Source organism: Vanellus vanellus, assembly GCF_965231255.1.
Source record: "Vanellus vanellus genome assembly, chromosome: 3".
Taxonomy (NCBI): Eukaryota; Metazoa; Chordata; class Aves; order Charadriiformes; family Charadriidae; genus Vanellus; species Vanellus vanellus.
In genome coordinates this window covers 129504605-129528945 of record NC_138907.1, presented here as the reverse complement: position 1 = coordinate 129528945, position 24341 = coordinate 129504605, and the positions used below count along the sequence as shown (strand labels likewise).

Genomic DNA, 24341 nt, shown 5'->3' with positions numbered 1-24341 from the left:
GACGGCAAACCGAGCTCCCGCAGAGGAGCGAGTCACAAAATGCTTTACAGCTCAGAGACCGCAGTTTGTCCCCTTACCTCGGTCCTTTCCGTTCTGCATTTTTTCTGTTTCTTCTTCATCTTCTTCCTCTGCTTCAGAAAAAAAGAAAAAAGAAAAAAAGCGCATGTGAGACAAGTAGGTGAGGGACCAGATACTTGGGGAACTTGGAAGTCCTTCCTTGGAAGCAGGGAAGAACTGGCTTGTCAGGCACAGCTGCCACGGGGAGGGGGAAGGAGGACGGGTGCTCAGGCTCCCAAGGAGAACCTGGATGGAGGTGTCACCACCCCTTCCGTGGCACAGTGCCTCTTCACTGCTGGTGGCAAAACAGTCCCCGCTTCATCCTGATCGGATGGTGAGAGGTTGCAGAGCTGGAAGCAGCATCTACATTGTCCAAACGAGTGGACTACTAGTGGACTAACACCCGGCCCAGGCAGCATGAGGGCCGAGGTCCCTCGCGCACGCTTAGTCCCGCACTGTAGGAACCACAGAACTGCACAACGTACAGCGTGGGAAGGAGGTGGCGACTCTTAGGCTGAGCTCAAATCTAAGGAATTAAAATGGAAGTGGTTTGTGGCGAGGTGAAAAGGCGGAGGGTCCCTCCCAGCGCCGCAGGGTTGGCCCACACGAGGGGTCTGTTGGCACCGATGGTCACACTGGGGCAAAGCCCCAGAGCCGGCGAGAGGCTGCGCCCCCGGAGACGGGCCCTCGTTTTATGCCTGAGAGCTGGTGGTTCATTATATTTAACTCCGGTTAAGTTGAAAAGAATTTATGGCCGGGCTCGTATTTATGTAGCAGAGAGCGGGAGCAGGAGGTCACATTCTTCTGCAGATGGTGGCTGCTATCTCTGCGCGCACCATTTCAATGAGACCTGTGTAAACAGGTAATCGGTATTATGAGCAGTGATATCACTTCTGCCTCCTTCGCATGCTGCTGAGAGCAAAGAAAGGGAGAAACCCCTGCAATAAAAGGCACAATTTGAAAAAAAAAAACCTGAAGTATTCTGAGCTGATCTGATCAAAGGGGATCTTATAAACATTTGCTCTCTTTGTTGCTTCGACAGCAGGGCCGATGAGACACCGGGGAGTCACACCACCTCTGCCGACTCAGCGACGGCCACCGACAAGTCCTTCCCGCGAGCGCAGAAGAGATCACTGACAAAACCAAACGTGTTCTGAATAACAAGAGGTGAGCTAGCACCCAGCAGCTACTTCGGGTCCCGACCCTGCCTCCTGCCTGGCAGCTTCACGGGGCAGTGGCCAAGATGCCTCCAGCAGCATCACGCCCGTCCCTGGAGATCCGCCATGCGTGTCTTTTTAAGCTCAGCTGGGGTGAGAATCATAAAATCACAGAATGGTTTGGGTTGAAAGGGACCCTGAAGCCCACCCAGTCCCCGCCCTGCCCTGGGCAGGGCCACCTCCCCCCAGCCCAGGTTGCTCCCAGCCCCGTCCAACCCGGCCTTGAACACCTCCAGGGATGGGGCAGCCACAGCTTCTCGGGGCACCCTGCGCCAGGGGCTCACCGCCCCCACAGCCGAGAATTTCTTCCCAATATATCACCTAAATCTCCCCTCTGTCAGTGTCAAACCGTTCCCCCTCATGCCACGGCTCCCCTCCCCGACCCAGAGTGCCTCCCCAGCTCTCCTGGAGCCCCTTTAGGCACTGGAAGGGGCTCGGAGGTCTCCCCGGAGCCTTCTCTTCTCCAGGCTGACCCCCCCACCTCTCCCAGCCTGTCCTCCCAGCAGAGGGGCTCCAGCCCTCCCAGCAGCTCCGGGGACCCCTCTGGCCCCGCTCCACCAGCTCCGTGTCTCTCCTCTGTTGGGGACTCCCGAGCTGGAGGCAGTACTCCCGGTGGGGTCTCACAGGAGTGGAGCAGAGGGGCACAATCCCCCCCTCGCCCTGCTGCCACACTTCTGATGCAGCCCAGGGCACGGTTGCCCTTCTGGGCTGCGGCTGCACGTTGCCGGCTCGCGTTGAGCTTCTCATCGATCAGCTAATGATGCCAGCGGTCCCTGGGCAGCACCGGGCGCACTCGGCTGTCACCTCAGGAGAAGGGGGACAGCGGGAGCACCCCTGGAAGCCCATGGAGGAGGGGGAACCCTCGGCACTGTTGCCTTCCCAAAGGACCCGTTTCCCGGCCTCGTGCAGAGGTACGGAGCGGCAAACAGCGGCGTGGGCGGTGCACGCACCCGTGTCGCACAAACCGCTCCAAACACAATGCCTGCAGCTATATCGGGCCAGCCCGGGGCTGGAGGAGGTGTCTATTCTCACAGCTCACCGCCGGGACAATATGCGTTAAATCCCACTGACTCTCATCAGCTGAGGATAACTCATGCTTTTCCTAATTTACACAAACGAAATGATTTCAGATACTTTCAAGGGAGCCTTCTTTAGTATCTGCATATCCTCATGTAGGAGACTGTAATTAATTCCGTCCTCACTCCCCTGTGAACCGTAACTGCTTTCACAGACTCACAGAATGGTCAGGGCTGGAAGGGACCTCTGGAGACCATCCAGTCCATCCATCTCATCCACCCGACAAGGCTGAAAGGGCGCCAGTGGCGCAGACCCGGGCTGGTTGCCTTTGCCGGGCTCTCGGGGGTTTCAGAGGAGGGCAGGAGAGCCGCCGGTCCGGCCGACCCTCCGGCTCTGCTCCGGCCACCCCAGCCCAGCCCCTGCGCTCTGCCGCGCCGCCGCAAACGGGCTCTTCTATTAACAGCGTAAAAATAAATTACTGCAGACATCTGTTTTGGGCAGAGGGTTTGCTCACCGGGTTTCAGCCCAGGGGGAAGAGCGCGGCGCGTCTCGAGCTCAGTGATTTATTGATGAAAGACACGGCCCTGCCCTGCAGTGGCACCGGCGATGCCGCTGTCATCCAGGAAAGACTTTATTAACCCGCAGCTGCCTTTGCAGCCAAGGCGCGGGGTCCGGGCCCGGTGAATTTACTGCTTGGCAGTAAAAGATCAACCCGGCTTTATAACTCTGACTTCTCCACTAAGGGCAGTGGGAACAAAAAAGCCCAACTGGTTTTAACATGGAGTTTGATAAATTTATGGAGGGGGATTGTGGAATGCAGCTGCCGATACAGCAAGGGGCTGGGGGGCGGCAGACAGAAGCGGCGAGGTTCAGCCCGCGCACAGAACGCTTCACTTTCTTAAAAGAGGAGGTGGCCCACAAACAAGCTGCCGGAATCCTAAATGACGGTATTCTCCATTGCCGACACGGCTCGAGAGCCACGGGGTGCGTCCCCGGGCTCCAGCAGGAGCGGCTCCAGTCCCACCGGCATGTTCACCTCCACTGGCACAGTAAACAGGCACGAAGGGAATAATTATCTTTTTTTTCCACACTGCTACTTAGTCCTTTGTTGCCATTGGCCTCACGTACATGTACGATCTATTTGTGATAGGTAGTAACGGAAACAAAAATGGAAAAAGCCTGTGGAAGAGGCTGCCCAGAGAGGGGGGGAGTCTCCCCCTCTGGAGCCATTCCAAACCCGCCTGGAGGTGTCCTGTGCCACTGCTGGAGGTGCCCCTGCTCTGGCGGGGGGTGGCACTGGGGGAGCTCCAGGGGGCCCTTCCAACCCCACCAGTGTGGGGTTCTGGTGGAATCATTGCAGAAGGGGCTCAGCTGCTGCTCAAGTATCGCCATCACTAAGCGGTGCTTTGGGGAGACTCTCTCACGACTCTGCCCCGGCCCCCGGCTTGGCTCGTTAAGGAGCTCTGACTTCCAGAAGTGGCACTTCTGCCTCGTAAGCACCCCAGGACGTGCCTGCAGGGTGCTGGAAAAGCTGCCCAGTGCTGTTATACACGCACGGATCAACGCGAGCGGGAGCGAGATGTGAGTCTGCTTCACGACTCACCGACGGCGCCATCAGCCAGGTCTGTCACCACCGAGTGTCGCCTCAGCTATCAGCGACAAAATCAACGGGAAGCCTGGTCAGAATCTGGAGTTCTCAATGACGTTAGCTATAAAAATGATTTTTAATTTTCTCATTGAAAAAAATGAACGCAAAATCTCACATTACGCTTTTATAACAAACTGATCTAAAGACAAATCTCCCACCTGTGGCGTCAAGCTCTCCTTTTTCTGCAGTGCCCATCTGCCGCGAAATTAACTCTTACCTGAATGAAGTTCCTTCACCAGCGACGACATGGTGTTGGTGATGGAATCGGCCGCTACCAGCAGGTCGTTGCGGAGGTTCCTCCTCGTACCTGGGGACAGAGCAGACACACAGACAGCGGGAATCGCACGTGCCGCATCGCCACCGCCCGACCTCCCCGCGCCACGCTGCTCGGCCACGCGTCCCGCACCCCCCCCACCCGGTCTCCTCCCCGGGACGGGGCTCGGACACCCCATCAAAGCAGCTCGGCTTAGCGAGAGATGACGCTGCCTGGCCGCCTGATCGCCTGTTTGGCTAATTAGCTGTCACACCGCTCTTCTCCCGCACAAGGACGGCAGCGCAAGGGCAGATGCTTCTCCCCCCCGGCCGGAGCCGCCACGTGCTGGCCGTGGCGCAGCTCATCCACGCTCTGTCTTTGTGCAGAGTCGTTATCGCCGCCGGCTGCTCTGCTGCAATCGATATCGCCGAGGTTTGAGGGGAATAGAAGATAACTGAATTCTCCCTCTCGGCAGAGCTCTCCTCTCGCATGACCGCAGGAAGCAATCCTCTCCCTCGGTGGCACTTTGCTGTCACCACCGTGACACTGCAGTCTGGACCCTCGTCTTGTGTGAGCCACTGCTCGAGGGACGTGCTCGCCCCACCACCACCCCGAGCCTCCACCACGGCTCCGCGGGAGCGGCGGGGGCCAGTGTGGGGCTGCGATCTGCGGAGGACCCCTCACACTGGCTGCTGCCCCCCAAAGCCATGAGCGGGGGCGGCAGGAGCTGCAGCGTGGCAGCGATGATGCTCGTTGCCTCTTGCTGGTGTTGGGAAGATAACGATCATCTTTGCCACCTCCTCTGGCTCCCCGTGCCGGCCCCTCCGGCAACACCAGCCAGACTCTCACAGCAGATGATGGCAGTGCCTGCAGACGCCAGTCCCCGTCCCCGCCGAGCCCCTCTCCCCCGGCGCCTTCCTGCGCTGCGCTGGTTCCGTTTTATTTGGAGGCTTTGCTGGTGTGGGGGTCACGTTCTCCATTTCTCAGGTTGTGGAGCCGATGGCCCCGAGCTGAAGCTTTGCCGGGTCCCCGTAATGGTTCATCGGCGCCACCTCAGCCGTCCCCGTGCTGGAACTGCCCACAGAAAATGGCTTTAGGTGGTCCGTTGTCCCACACAGGCACCAGATGTCCACACTGGCGCAGGCTCCGGGAGCACCGCTTCCATGCCGAGTGCGTGCCGGTGCTCCCAGATCTCAGTGTTTGGGGTCCCCTCCTGCCACTTACACCAGCGAGGGCATAAAGATGACACATGAGGAACCGCCGGAGACATCTCATGCGACATTTTGCAGCTGTACTGAACTGCACCGACGACAGCTGTGCATGACACGTTTACTTTTGTTTGAAGTCGGGTCCCTCTCTCATGCCAGATGTGCAGCTTTCACCTCCCAAACGCTGTGCTGGCTTTCACTCCGTCCTTGGCTGGGGGGCTGTCAGAGCGCCTGCTCCTACATCTTGCCTACGGGTTTTAGTGCTGTTTGAGCGCTGCCAGAGCACGCTACCGACCCGACACGCCTTCCATCAGCATCTTCTTCCTCCAGGTTAGGTTTCCAACTGACCGGCATAGAATCATCGCATCATCAAATGGTTTGAATTGGAAGGGACCTTGAAGATCATCTCATTCCACCCCCCTGCCCTGGGCAGGGCCACCTCCCCCCAGCCCAGGTTGCTCCCAGCCCCGTCCAACCCGGCCTTGAACACCTCCAGGGATGGGGCAGCCACAGCTTCTCGGGGCACCCTGCGCCAGGGGCTCACCGCCCCCACAGCCAAGAACTTCTTCCTCGGACCTAATCTAAATCTCCCCTCTTCCAGTTTAAAGCCATTCCCCCTCGTCCTATCACTACACGCCCTTGTAGTGAAGGCCACAATAAGGTCTCCCCGGAGCCTTCTCTTCTCCAGGCTGAACAGCCCCAACCCGTGACTTAGGGGTCTCCTCTGCACCTCTGACACCATGGAAGCCACTTTATCCAGGTCTCTAGGTGTCCTGAGTCCTGTCACCACCGAGGCCTCTGCCCGGCGTTAGTTTTGGGAGCGAAAGGTTGTAAAATTCCACCCTGTCTCCCCCGTGAAACAGATGAATAACGTTAACGAGCTCGTCTGGACACCGACGTGCAGAAGCCACCCGAAGCCCTCCTGGCTGGTGGCATTCAATTATTTTATTATGTGAAAACATGGACATTCTATCCTGTTTCCTGTGTTCTCCACTTGCCTTGAATTTGCCTGATTTTGCATGATTAATATGAAATAGCACTAATTGTGCAGATTGCCTTTCCGGAAGGATCATTCCAGGAAACTGATTATGGAGTCTGTTGGCCATTTTTTTTCTTGCAAGAGTTTTTCTAGTAGCTGAGAAGAATAAGCCATCGCTGCAGTTGTCGCAAGAGGAACTTCCACCTGTCCGTTGGCAGCGGTGGATCGTATGTGCAGCTGAGACAGCCCGAGGGACTGCTTGCTTCTCTTTCAAGATGCTCAACAGCAGCATTAGTTTTCCGATTAGACGGTGGCCGCTGTATCTGAATACTTCAGATGGAATACCATCAGGGCATCTTATTCGAATACTGTATTACTGCATTCTCCCTCTGGCCAAGTGGAAGATCAAGAGATCACCTACGGAGGAAACTTATCTCATCTTAAGGCTGTATGATCAAGATCACCGGGTTCAATTCTTTAAAGGTTTCCTTCTCTAGACCTTCCCGCACTGATGGGGAAGCTTGCAGACTTGTGCCCTGGGAGGAAAGACAAGATGTTGGCATCCCTGCCCGCCCACAGCAGCAAGAGGTGGAACAGCCCCAAGGTCTTCACTCCCTTTTCACAGAATCACAGAATGGTTTGGGTGGGAAGGGACCTTGGAGACCATCTCGTTCCACCCCCCCGCCCTGGGCAGGGCCACCTCCCCCCAGCCCAGGTTGCTCCCAGCCCCGTCCAACCGGGCCTTTTCCTCCTCTCTCCCACCGTGACATTTTATAAGAATCTGATGGATATGCAAAAGTTAGCAATAATAATGTAAATGTTTTTGTTAAACAAAAACCCCACCATAAAATAAGTGTACTGCAGACATTGCCTATAGATTTTTTGCTTCTGGGGAGTCACCACCCCCACCGGCACCGAGCTGTTGTGGTGCGGCTGCTGCACAAGCCCTTAGCCCAGCCCTGAAGAGTTTTATACAACACCTGGTTCTTTGCAACATGCATTTGAGATGCTGTCAGGTGCTAAAAACCTAGAAAAAAACGAGTTTTCACTTTGGGCAATATCAACAGGTCCTGACGAATTCTATCCCCTCACGAACCAGTCATTCAGGTAAAAGGCATGAATGAGTCCTTGATTAATTACATCAGCTTCTCCCGGAGCCAGGAGTTTGAGGAACACAGCTCTGGTGATTGGAGACCGTGCAGAGAGAAGTTTGCTTTGTCATGGCTTTCGCTTGTATCTCCCGAAGAAAAAAGCAGATGGATAGAGAGCAAACGTGGATGCCAAAGCAACACTGTAAAATGAAAAAAATATCAAGCAGGGCAGTTAATGTACTACTATAATCATGTGTTCGTTACTCCGAGCAGCAGAAAGGAGATCATTTCATCTCTTTGTGCTTTCCTAATTAAAAAAGGAAAGGGGAAAATGATGAAGCAGATCGAGCAGATTTTCCCAGTAACTGGTAGGACTCATTGCGCCGCTGTTCCACTTTACGCAGCCTGGAAAAAGAAAGCCAATCTGCGAAGGGGGGAAGGAGAGGCAGCTGCCAAAGAAATCAGTTGAGAGCTCTCGGCTGTACCATCAAACTTGTTGTAGAGATGAAGAGGAGGCGACTGGACCACCCACAGCAACAGATGGAGTGTTGTGCCTCTGGTATTTGGCATCTTGCCTCCCTGGAAATGCCTGCTTCTGCTGTCGTTTCTGGAAGTGTTTAGAGAGATGAGGAGCTTGTTCCTACCAACGGGATCGGAAAAAGACATATCCTTCTCCCAGATGAGTTGTAGATACTCGGTGTTGCAGACAGACATCCTCCATCTCCCGACCTGTTCACCACCTGAAGTTCTGGAGAACTTTCCTTCAACCGCGTACGCTGGGGGCTAAGGGCTTGCAGTCCTTGCTGTAGCACTCCCGGAATTAAATACCAATTAAAAGTATTTGCCGATACTTCCTGCTCCTCTGCTACCACTTTGTAGCCTCTTTCCTCACCTTCCTCTGGCAGCAGCTCATTTAGGCAAGGAAGATCATTCTAGAAGGATATACCCGATGAGCAGCTGATAAATGCAAATTGTTATTTAAAATCTGTTTGGTTTTGAGATACATCATCAGTTCTGGGAAGTTTATTTTCATGTTTTCTTTGTTTTGAAAAGGAGATCGTCCATCTGACAAAGGTATTCGACACTAATATTCACGATCTTCCCTACCCAGGATGAGAAAACACCACCTCCAGTTTTGTGACTCCATATGATACAATTTGTCATCTTTTAAAGAAATAAACAACCTGGGCTCCGCCACAAGGCGAGGGCTCGTGTTTACTGCGAGGGACCAGCACACAAGAGAGGCTGCAGCACCCTGCCACTACGCGCGCTACAATGTCCATCACCCAGTGGGGTTTCCCACGGAGCGCCAAGAGGTCCATATGAAGAGTTCCTGCCGCCGGTTGTCTCTGCCCGCAAGCCGGTGAAGTCTTTGCCACTGCATTAGGGAGAAGTGGACTTTCTGTCCTGTCTTTTATTGTCAATAGGAAGAATATAAAATACAAGTGGACTTCCATCTCCAGAAACGTGGATGTGTTCAGAAACAACCTCCCTCTCTGAGAGGTACGCAGCGATACCAGGTCCTGCTGCTGATTTTCTCACAGCTCTACACCCCAGGGTGCTTCTGGAGTACTAAAGATGAAGAGTTCTGAACCAAAATGAACAACAGAGAAGAAAAGAGCACACAAACCTGAGAGACACTACTCCTGAGAAACAGAGTAGTGGCTTCCTGAATGGCTTCCTTCACCAAGAAGCAGAGCTGAAGTAGGTAGGACTGAAGAATAACTAATTTCCCTCTGCTCTGCAGTGAGATGGTCCCTGAAGGGAAAAAAGTATTTGCCAAGCTTCTTGACATCAGCCTGACAGTCATGTCTTTGCTTTGCCGCCTTCCAGCATCGCCAGGTAGTCAAACCTCTTCAGTATTCGAGGAGGAGGCAGTGGTCTGCACTGGGCTGAACGAGTTTCCATTGCTTCTGGTTGTCTTCAAATTTTGGAGCCCATCTTGCGCTGACAATGGCTTTGACGTGGAAAAGTTTGAGGTTTTTTGTAACGCGTAACTGTAAAACTTTTTCTCTTTTTTTTTTTTTTAAAAAAGGAACAGCAGCTAAGTATAAACTCACGCTACCTACAGGTGTTGGGGAATAAAACTATGTATGTCAACTGCTGCCCTGATTTTCCACAAATCTACACGATACGCTGTATTATTCACAAATGGACAGCTTACCCATTCGATCCAACCACACCGATTTTGCCAAAGAACTGGAGGACCAGGCGGACAGAGAGGAATACAGCTGAAACTACCGGAAAATCCAGCACTTCTTGTGTCTACTGACGGAGCAGTTGGCAGCAATGAGCTTAGCCCAGAAAGTGCTATTTTTTCAAATGCGGAGGGGAGTAACATGCAGAAATGGTGCAAAAGAAGGAGCCCCTCTTGGAGCAAGAAAAAGCTCATTGTCCTATCTGTGCTTCTGCCTCTGCGTTATGCTCTTCTCTTCTCTTCTCTTCTCTTCTCTTCCTCTTCTCTTCTCTTTCTTCTCTTCTCTTCTCTTCTCTTCTCTTCTCTTCTCTTCTCTTCTCTTCTTCTCTTTCTCTTCTCTTCTCTTCCTCTTCTCTTCTCTTCTCTTCTCTTCTCTTCTCTCCTCTCTCTTCTCTCCTCTCCTCTCCTCTCCTCTCCTCTCTCTCCTCTCCTCTCCTCTCCTCTCCTCTCCTCTCCTCTCCTCTCCTCTCCTCTCCTCTCCTCTCCTCTCCTCTCCTCTCCTCTCCTCTCCTCTCCTCTCCTCTCCTCTCCTCTCCTCTCCTCTCCTCTCCTCTCCTCTCCTCTCCTCTCCTCCCTCTCCTCTCCTCTCCTCTCCCGTGTTCAGCACGTTTTTCTCCCTCTCCCCACAGGGCTGTGCAGTCTCCAGCAGAGCGAGAGCGCCATTCCGCAGATGTGCACACCAGCCAACCGCTCCGTCAGGAACAGCCGTGAGCTGTGCTGCAAAATTTCCGCTTCCTTTCTGCCTCGTAACCAGCAGAGAGGTGAGTCGCCGTTAGCTAAATACTCTGGATAAGAGGGGCTGTTTGTCTTCCTGCTTTTGGTCATTAAGCTGCTTTTTTCCTCTAGTAAATCATAGCACAGTTTGACCACCAGATTTGTAAATATGATCAGTTCTTAACGTCTAACTGTTAAATTACTTGCGGGCGTCACTTTCTGGGATGGAAGATCCCTTCCCCGGAGGGAAGATCATCATCACAGAAATAATTACATTGAGTTGTAAAGATTAAAAATGTGCCCCCGAACTATTTGGTTTAGAGTGCAGGAGAGGAGGTTGTAATTATTGGCTCAATACTGGCGAGGTACGCTTCTGTTGCACATAGAACCAGAGAATTACAGAACATGTTGGGTGGGAAGGGATATTTAAAGGCCATCTAGTCCATCCCCTGAAGAAGGGACCTCAACTAGACCAGGTTGCTCCCAGCCCCGTCCAACCCGGCCTTGAACACCCCCAGGGATGGGGCAGCCACAGCTTCTCGGGGCACCCTGCGCCAGGGGCTCACCGCCCCCACAGCCGAGAATTTCTTTCTTAGACCCAGTCTGGCCCTCCCCTCTGATACATGACGATGTCAGGACCAACACCAGATGTGGTTCTGCTCTGTGCGATACTCACCTTGTGTGAAAGCGTCCTGCACGTCTCCCCCGACACCTGCGAGCGAGTCCTGCGGGACGTGCGTCGGGGTAGAGCCGGCGGAGGTGGATCTGACGGGCATGGGCATGGGGCGGCCGGCTCCGTGGGTGGGCGAGGAGTGCGCCGAGCCTGCTGCTTGCGCCTGCACGGGAGACACGAGACACACAGTTTCCAAATTTTTAACTTTTTTTTTTTGGGTCAATGTCTAAAAATAATTCTGGAAAAAAAAAAAAAAAAGATAGCATGAGGAAAGAGACGCTTCACCAAAACACCCTCAATTTGAGTAAGACGTGATGCATGATCGGGAGGTGTTGTGGGAGGACCCCGCGGTGGCGGCACGCCGGGCGCAGCACATCACGCGTCGGGCCGCAGCACCCGCGCGGTTGGGCTGCACGTGGTACCCACAGCCATGCTGCCTCCGGCGCAGGATCTGACCCACCACCATATGCTTACCACGTCACCGGTCAAACGCCGTGCTGGAAAAAACCCCAGGAAGGCACGGCGTGACCTTCCCAGCCCTGTGCTCCAGAAGGACCCTCCACCGCTCGGCATCTGCTCGTCCTCCCCGCAGGCTGCACCGAGGACAACCCCAGAGCTCCGCGGTGCCACCGAGGCTCTGCTGAAGCTCCAGCCCCTTTTTAAACTTATTTTTATACTTTTCATACATATGTTATGTATTTTTATTACTAAAATAGTGATTTTTTAAAGTTCTTTTTTTAAAAAAAACACATTTTCTCCCAGCCAACCCCACCCTGTCTCTGCCATGCAGCGCCGAGAGCCTCGCCAGCAGCTCTGCCCGTGGGTGCCCGTGCCGCCCTCCAGAAGGCTTCTGGTGCTCCCCTACAGCCCTCCACAGACGGCGAGAGATGGCCCCAAGGGTCTTTCAGGTACTGCCTATGTACCCAAAGTCTGCTGAATTTCATAGCAAATCACAAACAAATAGAGAATAACCTTTTTCCCTGAGGTTCGAAGGCTCAGAGAAAACTGCCGTAATATTCACTCAGGCAAAACTCCCGCTGGCTTCGAAGAAGGTGCCGCCCCAGCAAAGCCTCCTGAGCAGGGCCTGAGGTGGGAAAGGAGAGGGACTGACGAACGGATGATGAGGAGATAAATATAGGAGACTTCTGACATGCACTTATGGGCTCCGTGTTTCCAAAAAAACCCATCTCGGCGCCTGGTGCCAGCAGGAGGGCGCGCAGGGCGGCGTCCCCGGTGTGACGCACCTCGCCGGGCGGCGAAGGGCACTTTGCAGAGAGGTCGGGTGCCCATCTGCCTCCTCCGGCCGCTCTCGCGCAGCCCGGTCGGGCCCCTCGCCCTCGGGGGCCGCTGGCTCCCCACCGTCCGTCCTCCACAGACCTCCCCCTTCCCCGCGGCATCGGCCGCCGTTTCCGCAGGCTGTGAACGGGCACAGCGCTGCTCTACTGTCACTAATCTGGTTATTCTCTGCAGCCACTCCTGTCTTTCAGCAGCCCCCGAACCCTCTTGCTCAACCGCAAAGTTGCCGGTGATGGGTTCTGTCCGGCTTTGCTAGCGAGGGTTTACGACCTGTGACTGCATTTATATTTAAGCGCGGTCCCCACGCTGCCGTTGATTAAAGGAAAGCTACTCATAAATAATTACACACTGAGGGCATTAAAACCGCACAGCCCCTCTGAGCAAATACCTGGTTTGTTTGTGCTGTTTGATTTATCGTCTTTTTTTTTTTTTTTCCGAGCCTGTTCATCGTTTGCTCCCTTTGACGTGCATCAGTTACCGGGGCAACCCGGCCGGCGCAGCGGTGATGCTGCGCGGTGACACCGCCGATGACACGGACAGCACCCTGCGCTGCCGGTCCTCGCGCTGCCGTGGGGCGCAGCATCCGTCGCCGGCACGTTCGACCCGCGCTGATGTCACACGCGGTGCTGCCGCGAGGTCCTGCGTCCCACAGGACCCCCCAGGAACGGGGACGCTGCGCGGCACTGCGCGGGGACGGCCGCGGCTCCGGCTAATCCCTGCCCGCCCAAAGCTGATATTCTTATTAACGCGAAAACCGAGTCATGTGTGAAATTGTCATTTTGAAACTGTATTAATAATAGGGGGATTTAAAGAAGTGAGTAAAACGTTCTCGTGACAGGGGCGTCTGCAGGGGAGAGGGCTGCAGGAGGGAAATGACATCTTTCGAAGGTAAAATCATTAGAAAAGGCACACGCAACACCAGTGACTTCCCCTCCCTGCGCCGAAACCTCAAATAAAGCCTTAAAAAATGACCTGAAGGTGCACAGAAACGGGCAGGAGTGGCTGAATTCGCCCACAACCGCGGCGTGGGCACACCGCTCGGCGCTCCCGCTCGCGGCACGGGGAAATCGGCATGGCTTCGCTGCGGGGGAACCGGCTCGGTCCCTCTCCTCCCCCCAGAGCCAGCGTCAGCCTCGGCGCCCGCTCAGACGAGGGGAACCAGCCCAGGCGCGAGCGAGGACCGAGAATGGGGAGAAATCCGGAGGCAGAGTGCCCCTTCCCCGGGGGAAAACTTTCCCTTTCGGAGCTCGTTCCCCAGGCTGCAGGCGGCGTTGCGGGACCGGGGCGCGCGCGCTCCCGCTAACCCCCGGAGCTCTGCCTCCCCGTGAGACTGCGGACGAAATGCCGCCTGCAGGTTTTGTCATCTGGAAAAACAAGAGTTCCATTAACGGAGTGGGACCCCACCGCTGACCTCCTCTCCCCAAAACATGTTTGCCTGCACCGCGAGGGGACGGATTTTTACCCCGGCGCGGCAAACTCGACCCATCCCACCCGCCTCCACATCTGGCCCCGGACAGCGTTCCCAGATGTGCGCACTCCTCGGACCAAGGGGAGACCCCAAAACACAGCAGAGCAGCACCCGGACACCCTCCCGCACACGTGGACTTCAGCCCTGCAGGAAGGGAAATCTTTCTTTCACCATCATTTACCCCTGAGACACACCGTCTACGGTTATATTCTTAGAGTAAGTGCCCAATTTTTGATTTCTCTTTTCTTTTTTTTGAAGTTTTTTTTCTAACCGCTGGGCAGGCAGATGGGCTGTGCCGATTTGCATACAGCCGCCAGTGGCGCAGAGGGGCCGGGAACGTCCCTCATCCGCGTGACGACGCAGTTCCTGGAAACCGTCACGACTGTGCGCGCAGACACAGACGACGTATCGCGACAGGGAGCGGTGGCAGGGCCGCCCCTCCTCAGGGATGCTCACGCTGCCACGCTCAGCGAGCCCAAGAGATGCACCCCACCGCGCCCGCTGCTCCGAGGAGGATCTGAAAGTTTTTGGTTCAGTGAAGACTTGAAAAATCACCTTCACGAGAAACACCGCCTGCTGGAAACGCCACCACTGCCGGGACCCCACGGCTGCAGTTCCCAGGCTGCTGGTGCTGCCGGAGCTGCCCTGGGACCCCACTGGGACCCCCTTGGGACCTCATGGGCTCCAGGAGCCACAATGGGACCCCACTGGGACCCCTTTGGGACCTCATGGGCTCCAGGAGCCACAATGGGACCCCACTGGGAACCCACGTGCTCCAGGAGCTGCACTGGGACCCCACTGGGACCTCAGGGGCTCCTGGAGTCACACTGGGACCCCGCACACTCCAGAAGGTCCACTGGTGGGGTGGCCCCAGCCAGCAACTGAGCACCCACCAGCCGCTGGTGCCATCCCCACCTGTGGGATGGGGGAGAGAAGTGGAAAAGCGAAAAAGCAAGAAAAACTGGTGGGTTGAGGTGGGATGGAGGCCCTGGGCAAGGAGAGACGCACCACTCACTGCTGGTCTGGAAGACGAATGAATGAGCAGCTCCCGGCCAACCTCCACACAAAACCTTCTTGTGCAGCATCTGCTGAGTGTGTGCCCGCCTGCGGGGGCTGGAACTAGGCACTCCACGATCACGTCTCTAGGAGGAAAGGAAGACTCCGATCTCCTTATGGGCAATTTCTTGGGAGATGTCTCTGAGGCCACAAGTCCCCATCAGGTGGTCATATTTCTCATGAGTGGAGAGGACACCTGAACAGGCCTAGAACAGGGCAGGAGACCTCCACACGCCTCTCTGGGCTGCCTGGGCTGGATGAAGAGCTCAACACCTTTGGGGAGGATGACTCCATTCTGTTCATGGCAGACCCTGGCACAGGCTGAGGGCTGATGGACCCTCCCCAGGCCCAACCAGAATCCGGGCATCAAGGGCACAGAGAACAGCAGCAACTGTGACTGCAGAACCCAAACCCCAGAAGGAGCACTGACATCATCGACACAACGCACCGGAGCTTTGGAAAGAAAAGGAAGAAAGATTGAGCCCAGAGCAAAGTCGTAACGATGCGTTCACTGAACTCCAAGCCAATAAATGTTGATTCAACCTCAGCAACAGCCTCAGGGGGTGTGGGGGGTGTTCGCTGCTGCGCACAGTTTGGGTAAGACCTTCTCAACACGCTCTGCAGGTAATGCCGCAGCAAGAATTACCGTTCTCTCCAGTGGGGAGATGTACTCCCAGCGCGAGTGTACACAGAGGCAAACACCCGCAGGGGAGGGAAGGGGCGCGCTTCAGGCTCAGGGCCGCACGCGGCTCTCCAGCGCCTGGCAACATCTGGTTTTGTCTAATTCCAGCTAAACCGAAATAAAACAAAACAAAGTGAAATGAAATAAAATAAAATATCTGTGTTACATCTTGATCTCTCTCTTCTTGTACTTCATATAGCACATGTAGTCTCAACACGCTCGCGTGCTTTCCGTCTGCACCGAATGATGAGCCCTGTGGAAAGATGATGCACGTGGAAAAATGGCGTATGACCTCTACCCGTGATGCGCATACGTACAGAAAGCAGAAAGAAGAAGGTATGAGCTGGAGTTTCCTAACGGTTAACACTTTTGTACCTGCCCGCAGCCCACGGCTCTCCGGCAGCGTGGTGCCTGGGGGACCCCGAAGGCATCTGCAGCCACAAGGAACGCGGGGCTGGAGCCAACGGAGGATGCTTGAGGACACCCGTCGAAGCCGAGGACAGCGAGGGTGACAACGAGCCCCACCAGCAGCTGTGCTCACGCCGCACGGCATGAAACCAGCCCTGTCCTAGAAAGCACTTCATCGCCTGAGAGAGCAAGAAAGACACCTGGGGCAGAGGCAGAGGGAGCAGCGCGGCGCCCGGTGCCCAGCGCGGGCACCCACCGCGCCACTCATGGGCGCCACGGCGCAGTGCCCGGGGCAGAGGAAGCCGTGGGAGGACACGGCGGGTGTCACAGTGCCCCCGCGGAGGCGGGAAGTGGAGCCGGGACAGCCGCAGGCAGCACGCCACCCTCCACGGGTAGGCGCAGGGATGGCTCCCACGGCTGAAGGAGACTCCATCGCTGAAGGGGGTCAATAAATGCCTCTCGCAGCCTCCAACGGCTGAGGGCAAAGGGAGCGATGGAAGGAATGACGCAAGGTCCAATGAATACCGGAGCTGAGGCTGCCCCTGTGGTTTTTGAAGCTGCTGAAGTGAGCCGGCGCTGGGGCTGCCGGTTCGGTGTCTCCCTTCCCCAGCTCAGGCAAATGCTTCTGCGGCTTCGCCTGGTAAAGAGAGGGGACTACCGAGGAGCTGCGCGTGGTTCTGCTCTGCCAGGGCCACCGCCGCAGAGCTCACGGGACAGGAAGCTCCGCGATGCCGCTTGTACACAGAGCAGGGGCGGATTTGGAAAGGTTTGTAAACTCCTTTCTGACTCTGTCAGAGTCGCAGCCTTAGAAAATCCTGGGAATTATTGGCTCGTTGCACGTTCTTCCTGGAAACTGCACCAGGGAGGACGCAGAAGATGGATTTCAATTTAGAAAAACAACGAAGGAAACCTCTGACCCAGCTCCTGAAGTGTTTGGGAGCTGACTTCGATTTATTGGCCCCAGCTTATCAAGCCTCGTACACAAGAGTTCTGAGGTTTAACCTAAAAACCCCTTAACATTTCCTGAAGGAAAGAGGCAGAGCTCTGGTCTGTGCATTAAAAGCAGTTCAATGGAGGTCCAGGAAGGAGTGACCGTAATAGCTTTTAGCAGGTATAGAAAATGCTGCTGCACCATCGCCTCCCTCCTCCCAGCAGCTTCACTGGAGGTCCCCCACCTCCCTGGTGACCTGCCGTCAAATTTCCTACAACCACCAGGACAGAGGAGAGTTTTAAAGGAGAATGGGATGAAAGAAGCATTGGAAAACTCAGGTCGGAAGGAGCTTCAGAGGGTGTCCAGTCCAACTTCCTCTACTGAGCAAGGCCAACTTCAAAGTGTTGCTCAGGGTCTTCTTCAGCTGATCTTTCACAATCCCCCCAACGGGAGATCCCACCACCCCTCTGGGCTGCTGGCTCCAGAGTCTGACCACTCTCCTGGGAATTTCTTTTCCAGATCCAGCCAGCTTTCCCCAGCCAATGTGTGACCATTGCCTCCTGCTTTCTCCATGCACCTCGGAAGGCTCTGGCTCTGCTTTCTCCTCCGTCACCCATGAGGAGACAAGATTACAGCTGGATTTCCCTTTTGCCCCCTCTTCGCCAGGCTGAATGCAACCAGCTCACATGTCACCCTGACCAGAGAGTTTCGTAGGACATTAGGGAAAGCTTCTTCAGGGGCAGGTCACCAGACAGGCAAGGGACCTCCATCCTTGGAGGCTTTCAGAGCTTGCCTACACGAAGCCAGAACTAACTTGACCTAGTGCCAGCAGCAGTCCTGCTTCAAGTGGAAAATTGAGCTGAAGACCCCCAGAAAGCCCTGCATTGCTACGATCTGCAGATGTTTACTGAGAAACTAAGAAATCTTGCTTTGCAAGAAAAATACATTGATTTTAATGCATTTTATTATGCAGCATATTCCTATGAATAGATTAGTATAAAAGGGATCTTGTATGCACAGAAAAACGAAGAGCTAACAGTTTTTAGATAAGCGATTTAGACAAGTAAACATCTCATCATGCCCCAAATAACTAACTCCAGAAAATATGGCAGAAACAGAACAAAAACGAAAATATGAACACATGCTCTACAGCTCTCATTTTTTGTTCTGCATCCTTGCTGCAGGAGGTGAAGCAAAGCCAGAGGACCTCAAACGGCACCCACGAGAAAGCAGGGGTCTTCATTAGAAAGTGAAATGGTGAAACGGCAATGGGTTTTTCATCTGCGTATCATGCACACTCAATGTCTAATTCACGTTTACCACGCTCTCCTCTCTCTTTACTCAAGGATGATGAAACGGCTCTCCAGCCCGGCTTCCTCGCGTCAAGTATCACGGGGCTCGAGCTGAAGAGCTTTCATAACGCTCACTGCAAGTAACCGGAGCTCTTCTCCACGCTGCAGGGGCTTTCTCGGAGACAAAAGCCCCTCTCTTCTCGCCCAGGTGTTCTCCCCACCTCGAGGGTGGGGGGAGGACACCGGACCGAGCCCCCGGAGCCGACACTGCCCGTGGTGCTCTCTTCTCGTTCAGCCCCTCAGGCCCTCTATATCCCCATGTTTTCCGATAACATTGACACCACCCAGCTCCAATGGGCAGAGTAACCTCTGCCGACGATACCGCGTGTACCGTGGCCACCAAGTATTGTGTAGCAGGGAAGAAAAAATACGCGTCCTGCATATTTCACCAAAAAAAAAGTCAAGTAGGAAATCAAGTTATTCTTTCCACGGAGGTACAGGTCATCCGCCTAGCCTACATCATCTGTGTTTAAAATTTCACGCGTATATACAACCCAAAAGCCGCAGTGCCCTTGCATTCCTCTGCTCCTCTTGGAGCCGAGCCAACTCAATAAATAGCATCGAGGAGCCCGAAAACAGCGATCCCAGGCGCCCCTTGCACCGAGGTTAATTTTGTTTAGAAACGTCTTGAAATTGGGGAAATTTATGAGTCCTGAAGAGCGTAAATATTTTACTACGCAGAATGTGAGGGGGTGCCGCAGGCAGGTTGGGCGGACGGCAATCCTCGGCCAGCGACCACCTCAAACAAACCAACGAACCCGCACGTTTACAACGACGAGGACTAAATGACAGAAACACAGCAGATGTCGGACGAGTTGGTTTTGCTGAAAACAGGCCTTGCCAAATACCACCTGATTTCCTTCCTTGAGAAGATTATGAGCTTTATTGACGAGGATAATTACGGAGCAATAATATCCTTCATAAGGCGTTTGATTTAGTAACGTGTGAATTTCTGATGAAAAAAGCAGTGGGCAGCAGCAGCAGCAGCAGCAGCAGCAGGAGGAAAGCGCACTCCGCACCGATTACGCAAAAGAAGACTGTCAAAAAATGCACCACCACAGGGCATGTCCCATCGAAGGTGGGTTGGGTTTGGTCTTCAGAGCAACGCGTCACCCAAGCCCGGCCTGACTCTCCTGCCACAGCCACGTGCTGTGCACCTCCTCCTCCACCCTCACCGCTTGTTGGCATCACTTTCCCCATTTTCTTGCGGTTTTCATGCACGCTTCAATGTCCTGCCTGTCCCCACCGGTGGAGCAAGAGCAAGCCCTTTGTGCGCATGGACATCCCCAACGTGGTCGCAGAGCTGCTCTTCCCTGAGAGTCTACCCTAGAACCAACATGCGGGAGAGCTACAGTGACTACTGCCACTGAAGTGACAAAAATAACTTGTGTTTACTGTAATTTCAGGCACTTTTTCTGCAGTCAAGAGTTATGGAAGGCGCTGTTTACAAAGGTGTGGTGCAGGGAAAGGCTGTTGTTTGCCGAGACGGGAATGAAGAGAATCACAGGACAACGTAGCTGTAAGAAAACACCCCGTCCCCGCCATGTGCCACAGCTGGATCTGCTCCTCGTAGTCCCTTCCTGACAGATGTTTATCTGATGTGCTCTTAAAAACCTCTTCATCCAGATTTCCCTAAAGTCTAAATGAAACTCCAAAATGAAATTTTCAGCAAGCGGAGCTCACGGCACAGCCCAGCTCTGTGGGACAAGGACAGCAGCTCCTCCCTCCTCTGGGCAGCGATCTTTTCTGTGCCTGACGCCTTCTAAACCCGCTATTCGCCCTCTCTTCTCCAGCTGAACAACTCCGGCCCTTCAGCCCCCTCGGGTGAGCCCGCGGTTCAGCCGGGACAACTCTCCTCACCCACCTCCCCGGGACTTGCCGCATCTTTTTGGAGAGCTGGACTCCAGAGGTGGACCTCCCGTTCCAGGTGGGACCACAGGGATGGTGTAGGGTGTAGTGAACCCCAAAGTCATCTCTAGGCTTTTTTTTTTTCAATACCACGAGAGCATTGACTCATGTTTGCTTTGTGATCCGCCACGGCCCCGGGTGCTCTCTGCAGCACGGCTGTCCTTCCAGTCGCTTTGTATTTCGTATTTGCCTAGCTGATTTTCCCACACAGAAGCTGCACACAGTCCTTTGTACATACTGGAATCCATTTTTTTTTTTTTCCCTCCAAATATCCCTGCAATTTTTTAGGATAATTTTGAATTCTCATCCCCTTCTCAAAAGCCCCAGCAATTTCCTCCTGCTGGACGCTGAGAGCAAACCCAAGTCCCTCGCAGGAAGGCTGAATAGTAATTAATTCAGGACAGAAATAATGAACTATAGAGGAATTTCAATTTACACATCTTTCTATTTTAACAGAAAACCCTTGACAACTGATCTGGGAGAAAACTTTCCCAACCGAATTTATAACTGCTTTGCATGAGGCTCATCCAGCCCACGCCGCTCCAGCGCCGCGGGAGGGACACAGGAGTTCGCTCTGGAGTAGGTTGGCAACGAAGACCTCCAAAGGGGACGTCCAAAGGGGACACTCGGAGACCTCCAAAGGGGACGCTCGCTGTTTGCTGCTTTTTCCTAGCACACATCTGTTTGAGTTGCTTTAACCTGTGATAAAAACTGGAATGCTGTTGAGCCGGTTTGGAGTAAGACCGTTGGGTCTTGTCCTTGCGGCAGAGGAACGGGGTAGGTGCGAGAAGCAGGACAATGCAGCTCGCAGGTACCAAATCCTATTTTCTGGGGACGCCAGGGGAGCCGTCCCCGCTCCCCATCCGCTCGTGCAGTTGAATATCACCACCGCAGTCACCCGGGCTGTCGTTTCCCTGCACGGCCTTTCTCCAGAATTCGGGTCTGTATCACAATTTGCGGTGTTCCTTTTTACTAGTAATTTAAAAATTATTTATGTTAACCAGAAACGGGGGAGAAAAATCCTTTCACTGCTGCAAATGAAACTATTGCTGCTGCTGCCTGAATAATTCCAGCTCGATCGAAGCGTGCGCTAAAAATAATCCAACCCCCTCGCCACAAATACTCTTTGAGGAAAATATTTAAAACAGAAAATAAGGTCACTAAATCAGACACCCCCTCCCCCAGTCGGTCCTGTTGAACTTATTCTTGTAGGAAAATTGAATTTTACTGTCCTCTGTGGCACACCAGCCAGGGCTATCGGCTCCCACAGGCCTCTCGCTGCCTGCCGCCCTTCTCCAGGAACAATCACGCCAAGGAATGCATAAAAGCCTTATTAGCCGGGTAGGCTAATAACCTTTCTGCAGCGTTAATAAAATCCCCCGACTAAAACCTAACGCAGGGCTGTTTTCATGGCAACGGAGGGACAGAGGCGTGATGCCCGCGTCCCCTGGTCCCTCCCAGTCTCCCCAGTCCCCCGGCAGGACAAGGACCTCCATCCCACCGCAGCCTGTTTGAACACATCACCCTCCCAACATCTATCTATGGACATACGCACCTGCCTATATAAAATAAACATATATATTTATAATATATTAATATTTTTAAAATATATTTTTCAACATATTGATCAAGGACTCGAGTTGGGTGAGAGGACAGAGCGTCCCCTCAGCAAGTTTGCTGATGACATGATGCTGGGAGGAGCGGGTGAGACACCATAAGGCTGTGCCACCATCCAGCGAGACCTGGCCAGGCTGGAGAGCTGGGTGGAGAGGAACCTCGTGAAGTTCACCAAGGGCAAGTGTAGGGTCCTGCACCAAGGGAGGAATAATCAGTACAGGCTGGGGGCTGACCTGCTGGAGAGCAGCTCTGCAGAGAGGGACCTGGGAGTCCTGGTGGCCAACAGGATGCCCACGAGCCAGCAATGTGCCCTGGTGGCCAAGAAGGGCAATGGCATCCTGGGGGGCATCAAGCAGAGTGTGGCCAGCAGGGCGAGGGAGGTCATCCTCCCCCTCTGCTCTGCTCTGCTCTGCCCCGGTGAGGCCACATCTGGAGCACTGTGCCCAGTTCGGTGCTCCCTGGGTCGAGAAGGACAGGGAACTGCTGGAGAGGGTCCAGCGGAGGCTGCGGAGGTGCTCAGGGACTGGAGCATCTCTCTGGTGAGGAGCGGCTGAGAGCCCTGGGGCTGTTCAGCCTGGAGAGGAGAAGGCTGAGAGGGGATCCCATCAATGCTGATCAATATCTAAAGGGCGGGTGGCAAGAGGATGGGCCCAGACTCTTTTCAGTGGTGCCCAGTGACAGGACAAGAGGTAATGGGCACAAACTGGAACACAGGACATTCCATCCCAACATGAGGAGAAACGTCTTTCCTGTGAGGGTGGCAGAGCACTGGCACAGGCTGCCCAGAGAGGCTGTGGAGCCTCCTTCGCTGGAGATACTCAAAACCTGCCTGGACATGTTCCTGCCCAACCTGCTGTAGGTGCCCCTGCTCTGGCAGAGGGGTGGAGGAGACCATCTCCGAAGGTCCCTGCCAACCTCTGCCGTTCTGTGATTCATAGAGAGAGGGCTGGTGCGAGGGTGTGCGGGGGATGCCCCATGAACACACCAGGCTGCTCCGTGCTGCCTCCCCGCCGGCACCGGGCTCTTGGGTGATGCTGTCCCAGTGACGCCAACTGCCGGACTGGGGTTGCAGTGCCAGGGAGGCCGAGCGTGCCGGGGGGGCAGGACTGTGCCCAGAGCAGCCTTTGTTTGCGAATCACAGTGCAAATTGAAGGCTAGTTTGGTTGGGAAGAAGGTGGCCACAGCTCCAGCCCTCGCTGAAGGTGCAAGCTGGGTGAAACCCCCGACTGCAGCTCGGCCAGGACCGAGCCCGCCAGGCTGCAACACAGCTACGGCCACTAATGCCAAAAGCTACGGCCACTAATGCCAAATTAAATCTGCTTCGCCAGAGCCCCCATGTCCAGTCCCAAGGGCAGGGCCCCACGGCAATGGCCTCCATCCCTGCAGCACGGCACGGCTTGCCAAACCGGGAGATGCTGAGCCTCAGCGTTATTTCCACCGCTCTGCTGGCAACTGTCTCATATGACTCAGCTCCTTCTGCAATTTGCTTTATCAGCTTTAATCCTAACGCGCAGATAAGGCACGACTTCAGGACAGGTACGTTATCCAGCTCCACTGCTGCTGTGATGGGGGTGAGCCTTCCCAAAGCCGTCGCCCATCGATGCAGGAGCTGCCTCCCCCGCGCAGCCGCCACCACGCACAGTCCCTGCAGAATGAACACCAAGTCTTATAAAGGAGAAGAGCGATGAAGGCGATTGTCCCTGGATCATGATAGAGAAAAGCGGGGGAAAGAAGAGAAAGCTCCACTTGGCTTTTCCACTGGACCAATTTAGAAGAATCCATATTTTCCAGTGTTTACCACTGAGCAACCCAATCCTTCTTTTATCAGTACAGCATCCCAGACTGGTGGGGGCTGGAAGGGCCCTCTGGAGCTCCCCCAGTGCCACCCCCCGCCAGAGCAGGGGCACCTCCAGCAGTGGCACAGGACACCTCCAGGCGGGTTTGGAATGGCTCCAGAGGGGGAGACTCCCCCCCTCTCTGGGCAGCTGTGCCAGTGCTCTGCTGCCCTCAAAGTAAAGAAGTCCCTCCTCAGGTTGAGATGGAACTTCCTATGGTCAAGTTCGTGCCCATTTCCTCTTGTCCTGTCACTGGGCACCACTGAACAAAGCCTGTTCCCATCCCGCTGGGACCCTGCCTTTAAGGGTTTATGAGTATTGATAAGATCCCCCCTCAGGATCTCCTCAGTACACTAAAGCAGAAGATGTCACCAGTATTGGAAAGCTGGGGAGGGACTCTGGATCAGGGAGGGACAGATCAGGGAGGGGAGCGATGGGACGAGGGGGAACGGTTTGACACTGAAAGAGGGGAGACTTAGATGAGATATCAGGAAGAAATTGTTGGCTGTGGGGGTGGTGAGCCCCTGGCGCAGAGTGCCCCGAGAAGCTGTGGCTGCCCCATCCCTGGAGGTGTTCAAGGCCGGGTTGGACGGGGTTGGGAGCACCCTGGGCTGGGGGGAGGTGTCCCTGCCCAAGGCAGGGGGGTGGACTTGATCATAGAATCATAGAATGGTTTAGGTTGGAAAGGACCTTGAAGATCATGGAGTTCCACCCCCCTGCCATAGGAAGGGACA

General features: G+C 54.6%; 1 protein-coding gene across 1 annotated transcript in view; it reads right to left on the bottom strand.

Annotated features, from left to right (window-relative positions):
- DTNB (dystrobrevin beta) overlaps positions 1-24341 on the bottom strand; it is a 216009-nt gene that overhangs the window by 5690 nt on the left and 185978 nt on the right. Inside the window, 3 exon segments of the mRNA XM_082481519.1 lie at positions 78-131; positions 4157-4246; positions 11058-11217. Of these exon segments, the coding sequence (XP_082337645.1) occupies positions 78-131; positions 4157-4246; positions 11058-11217 (304 nt within the window).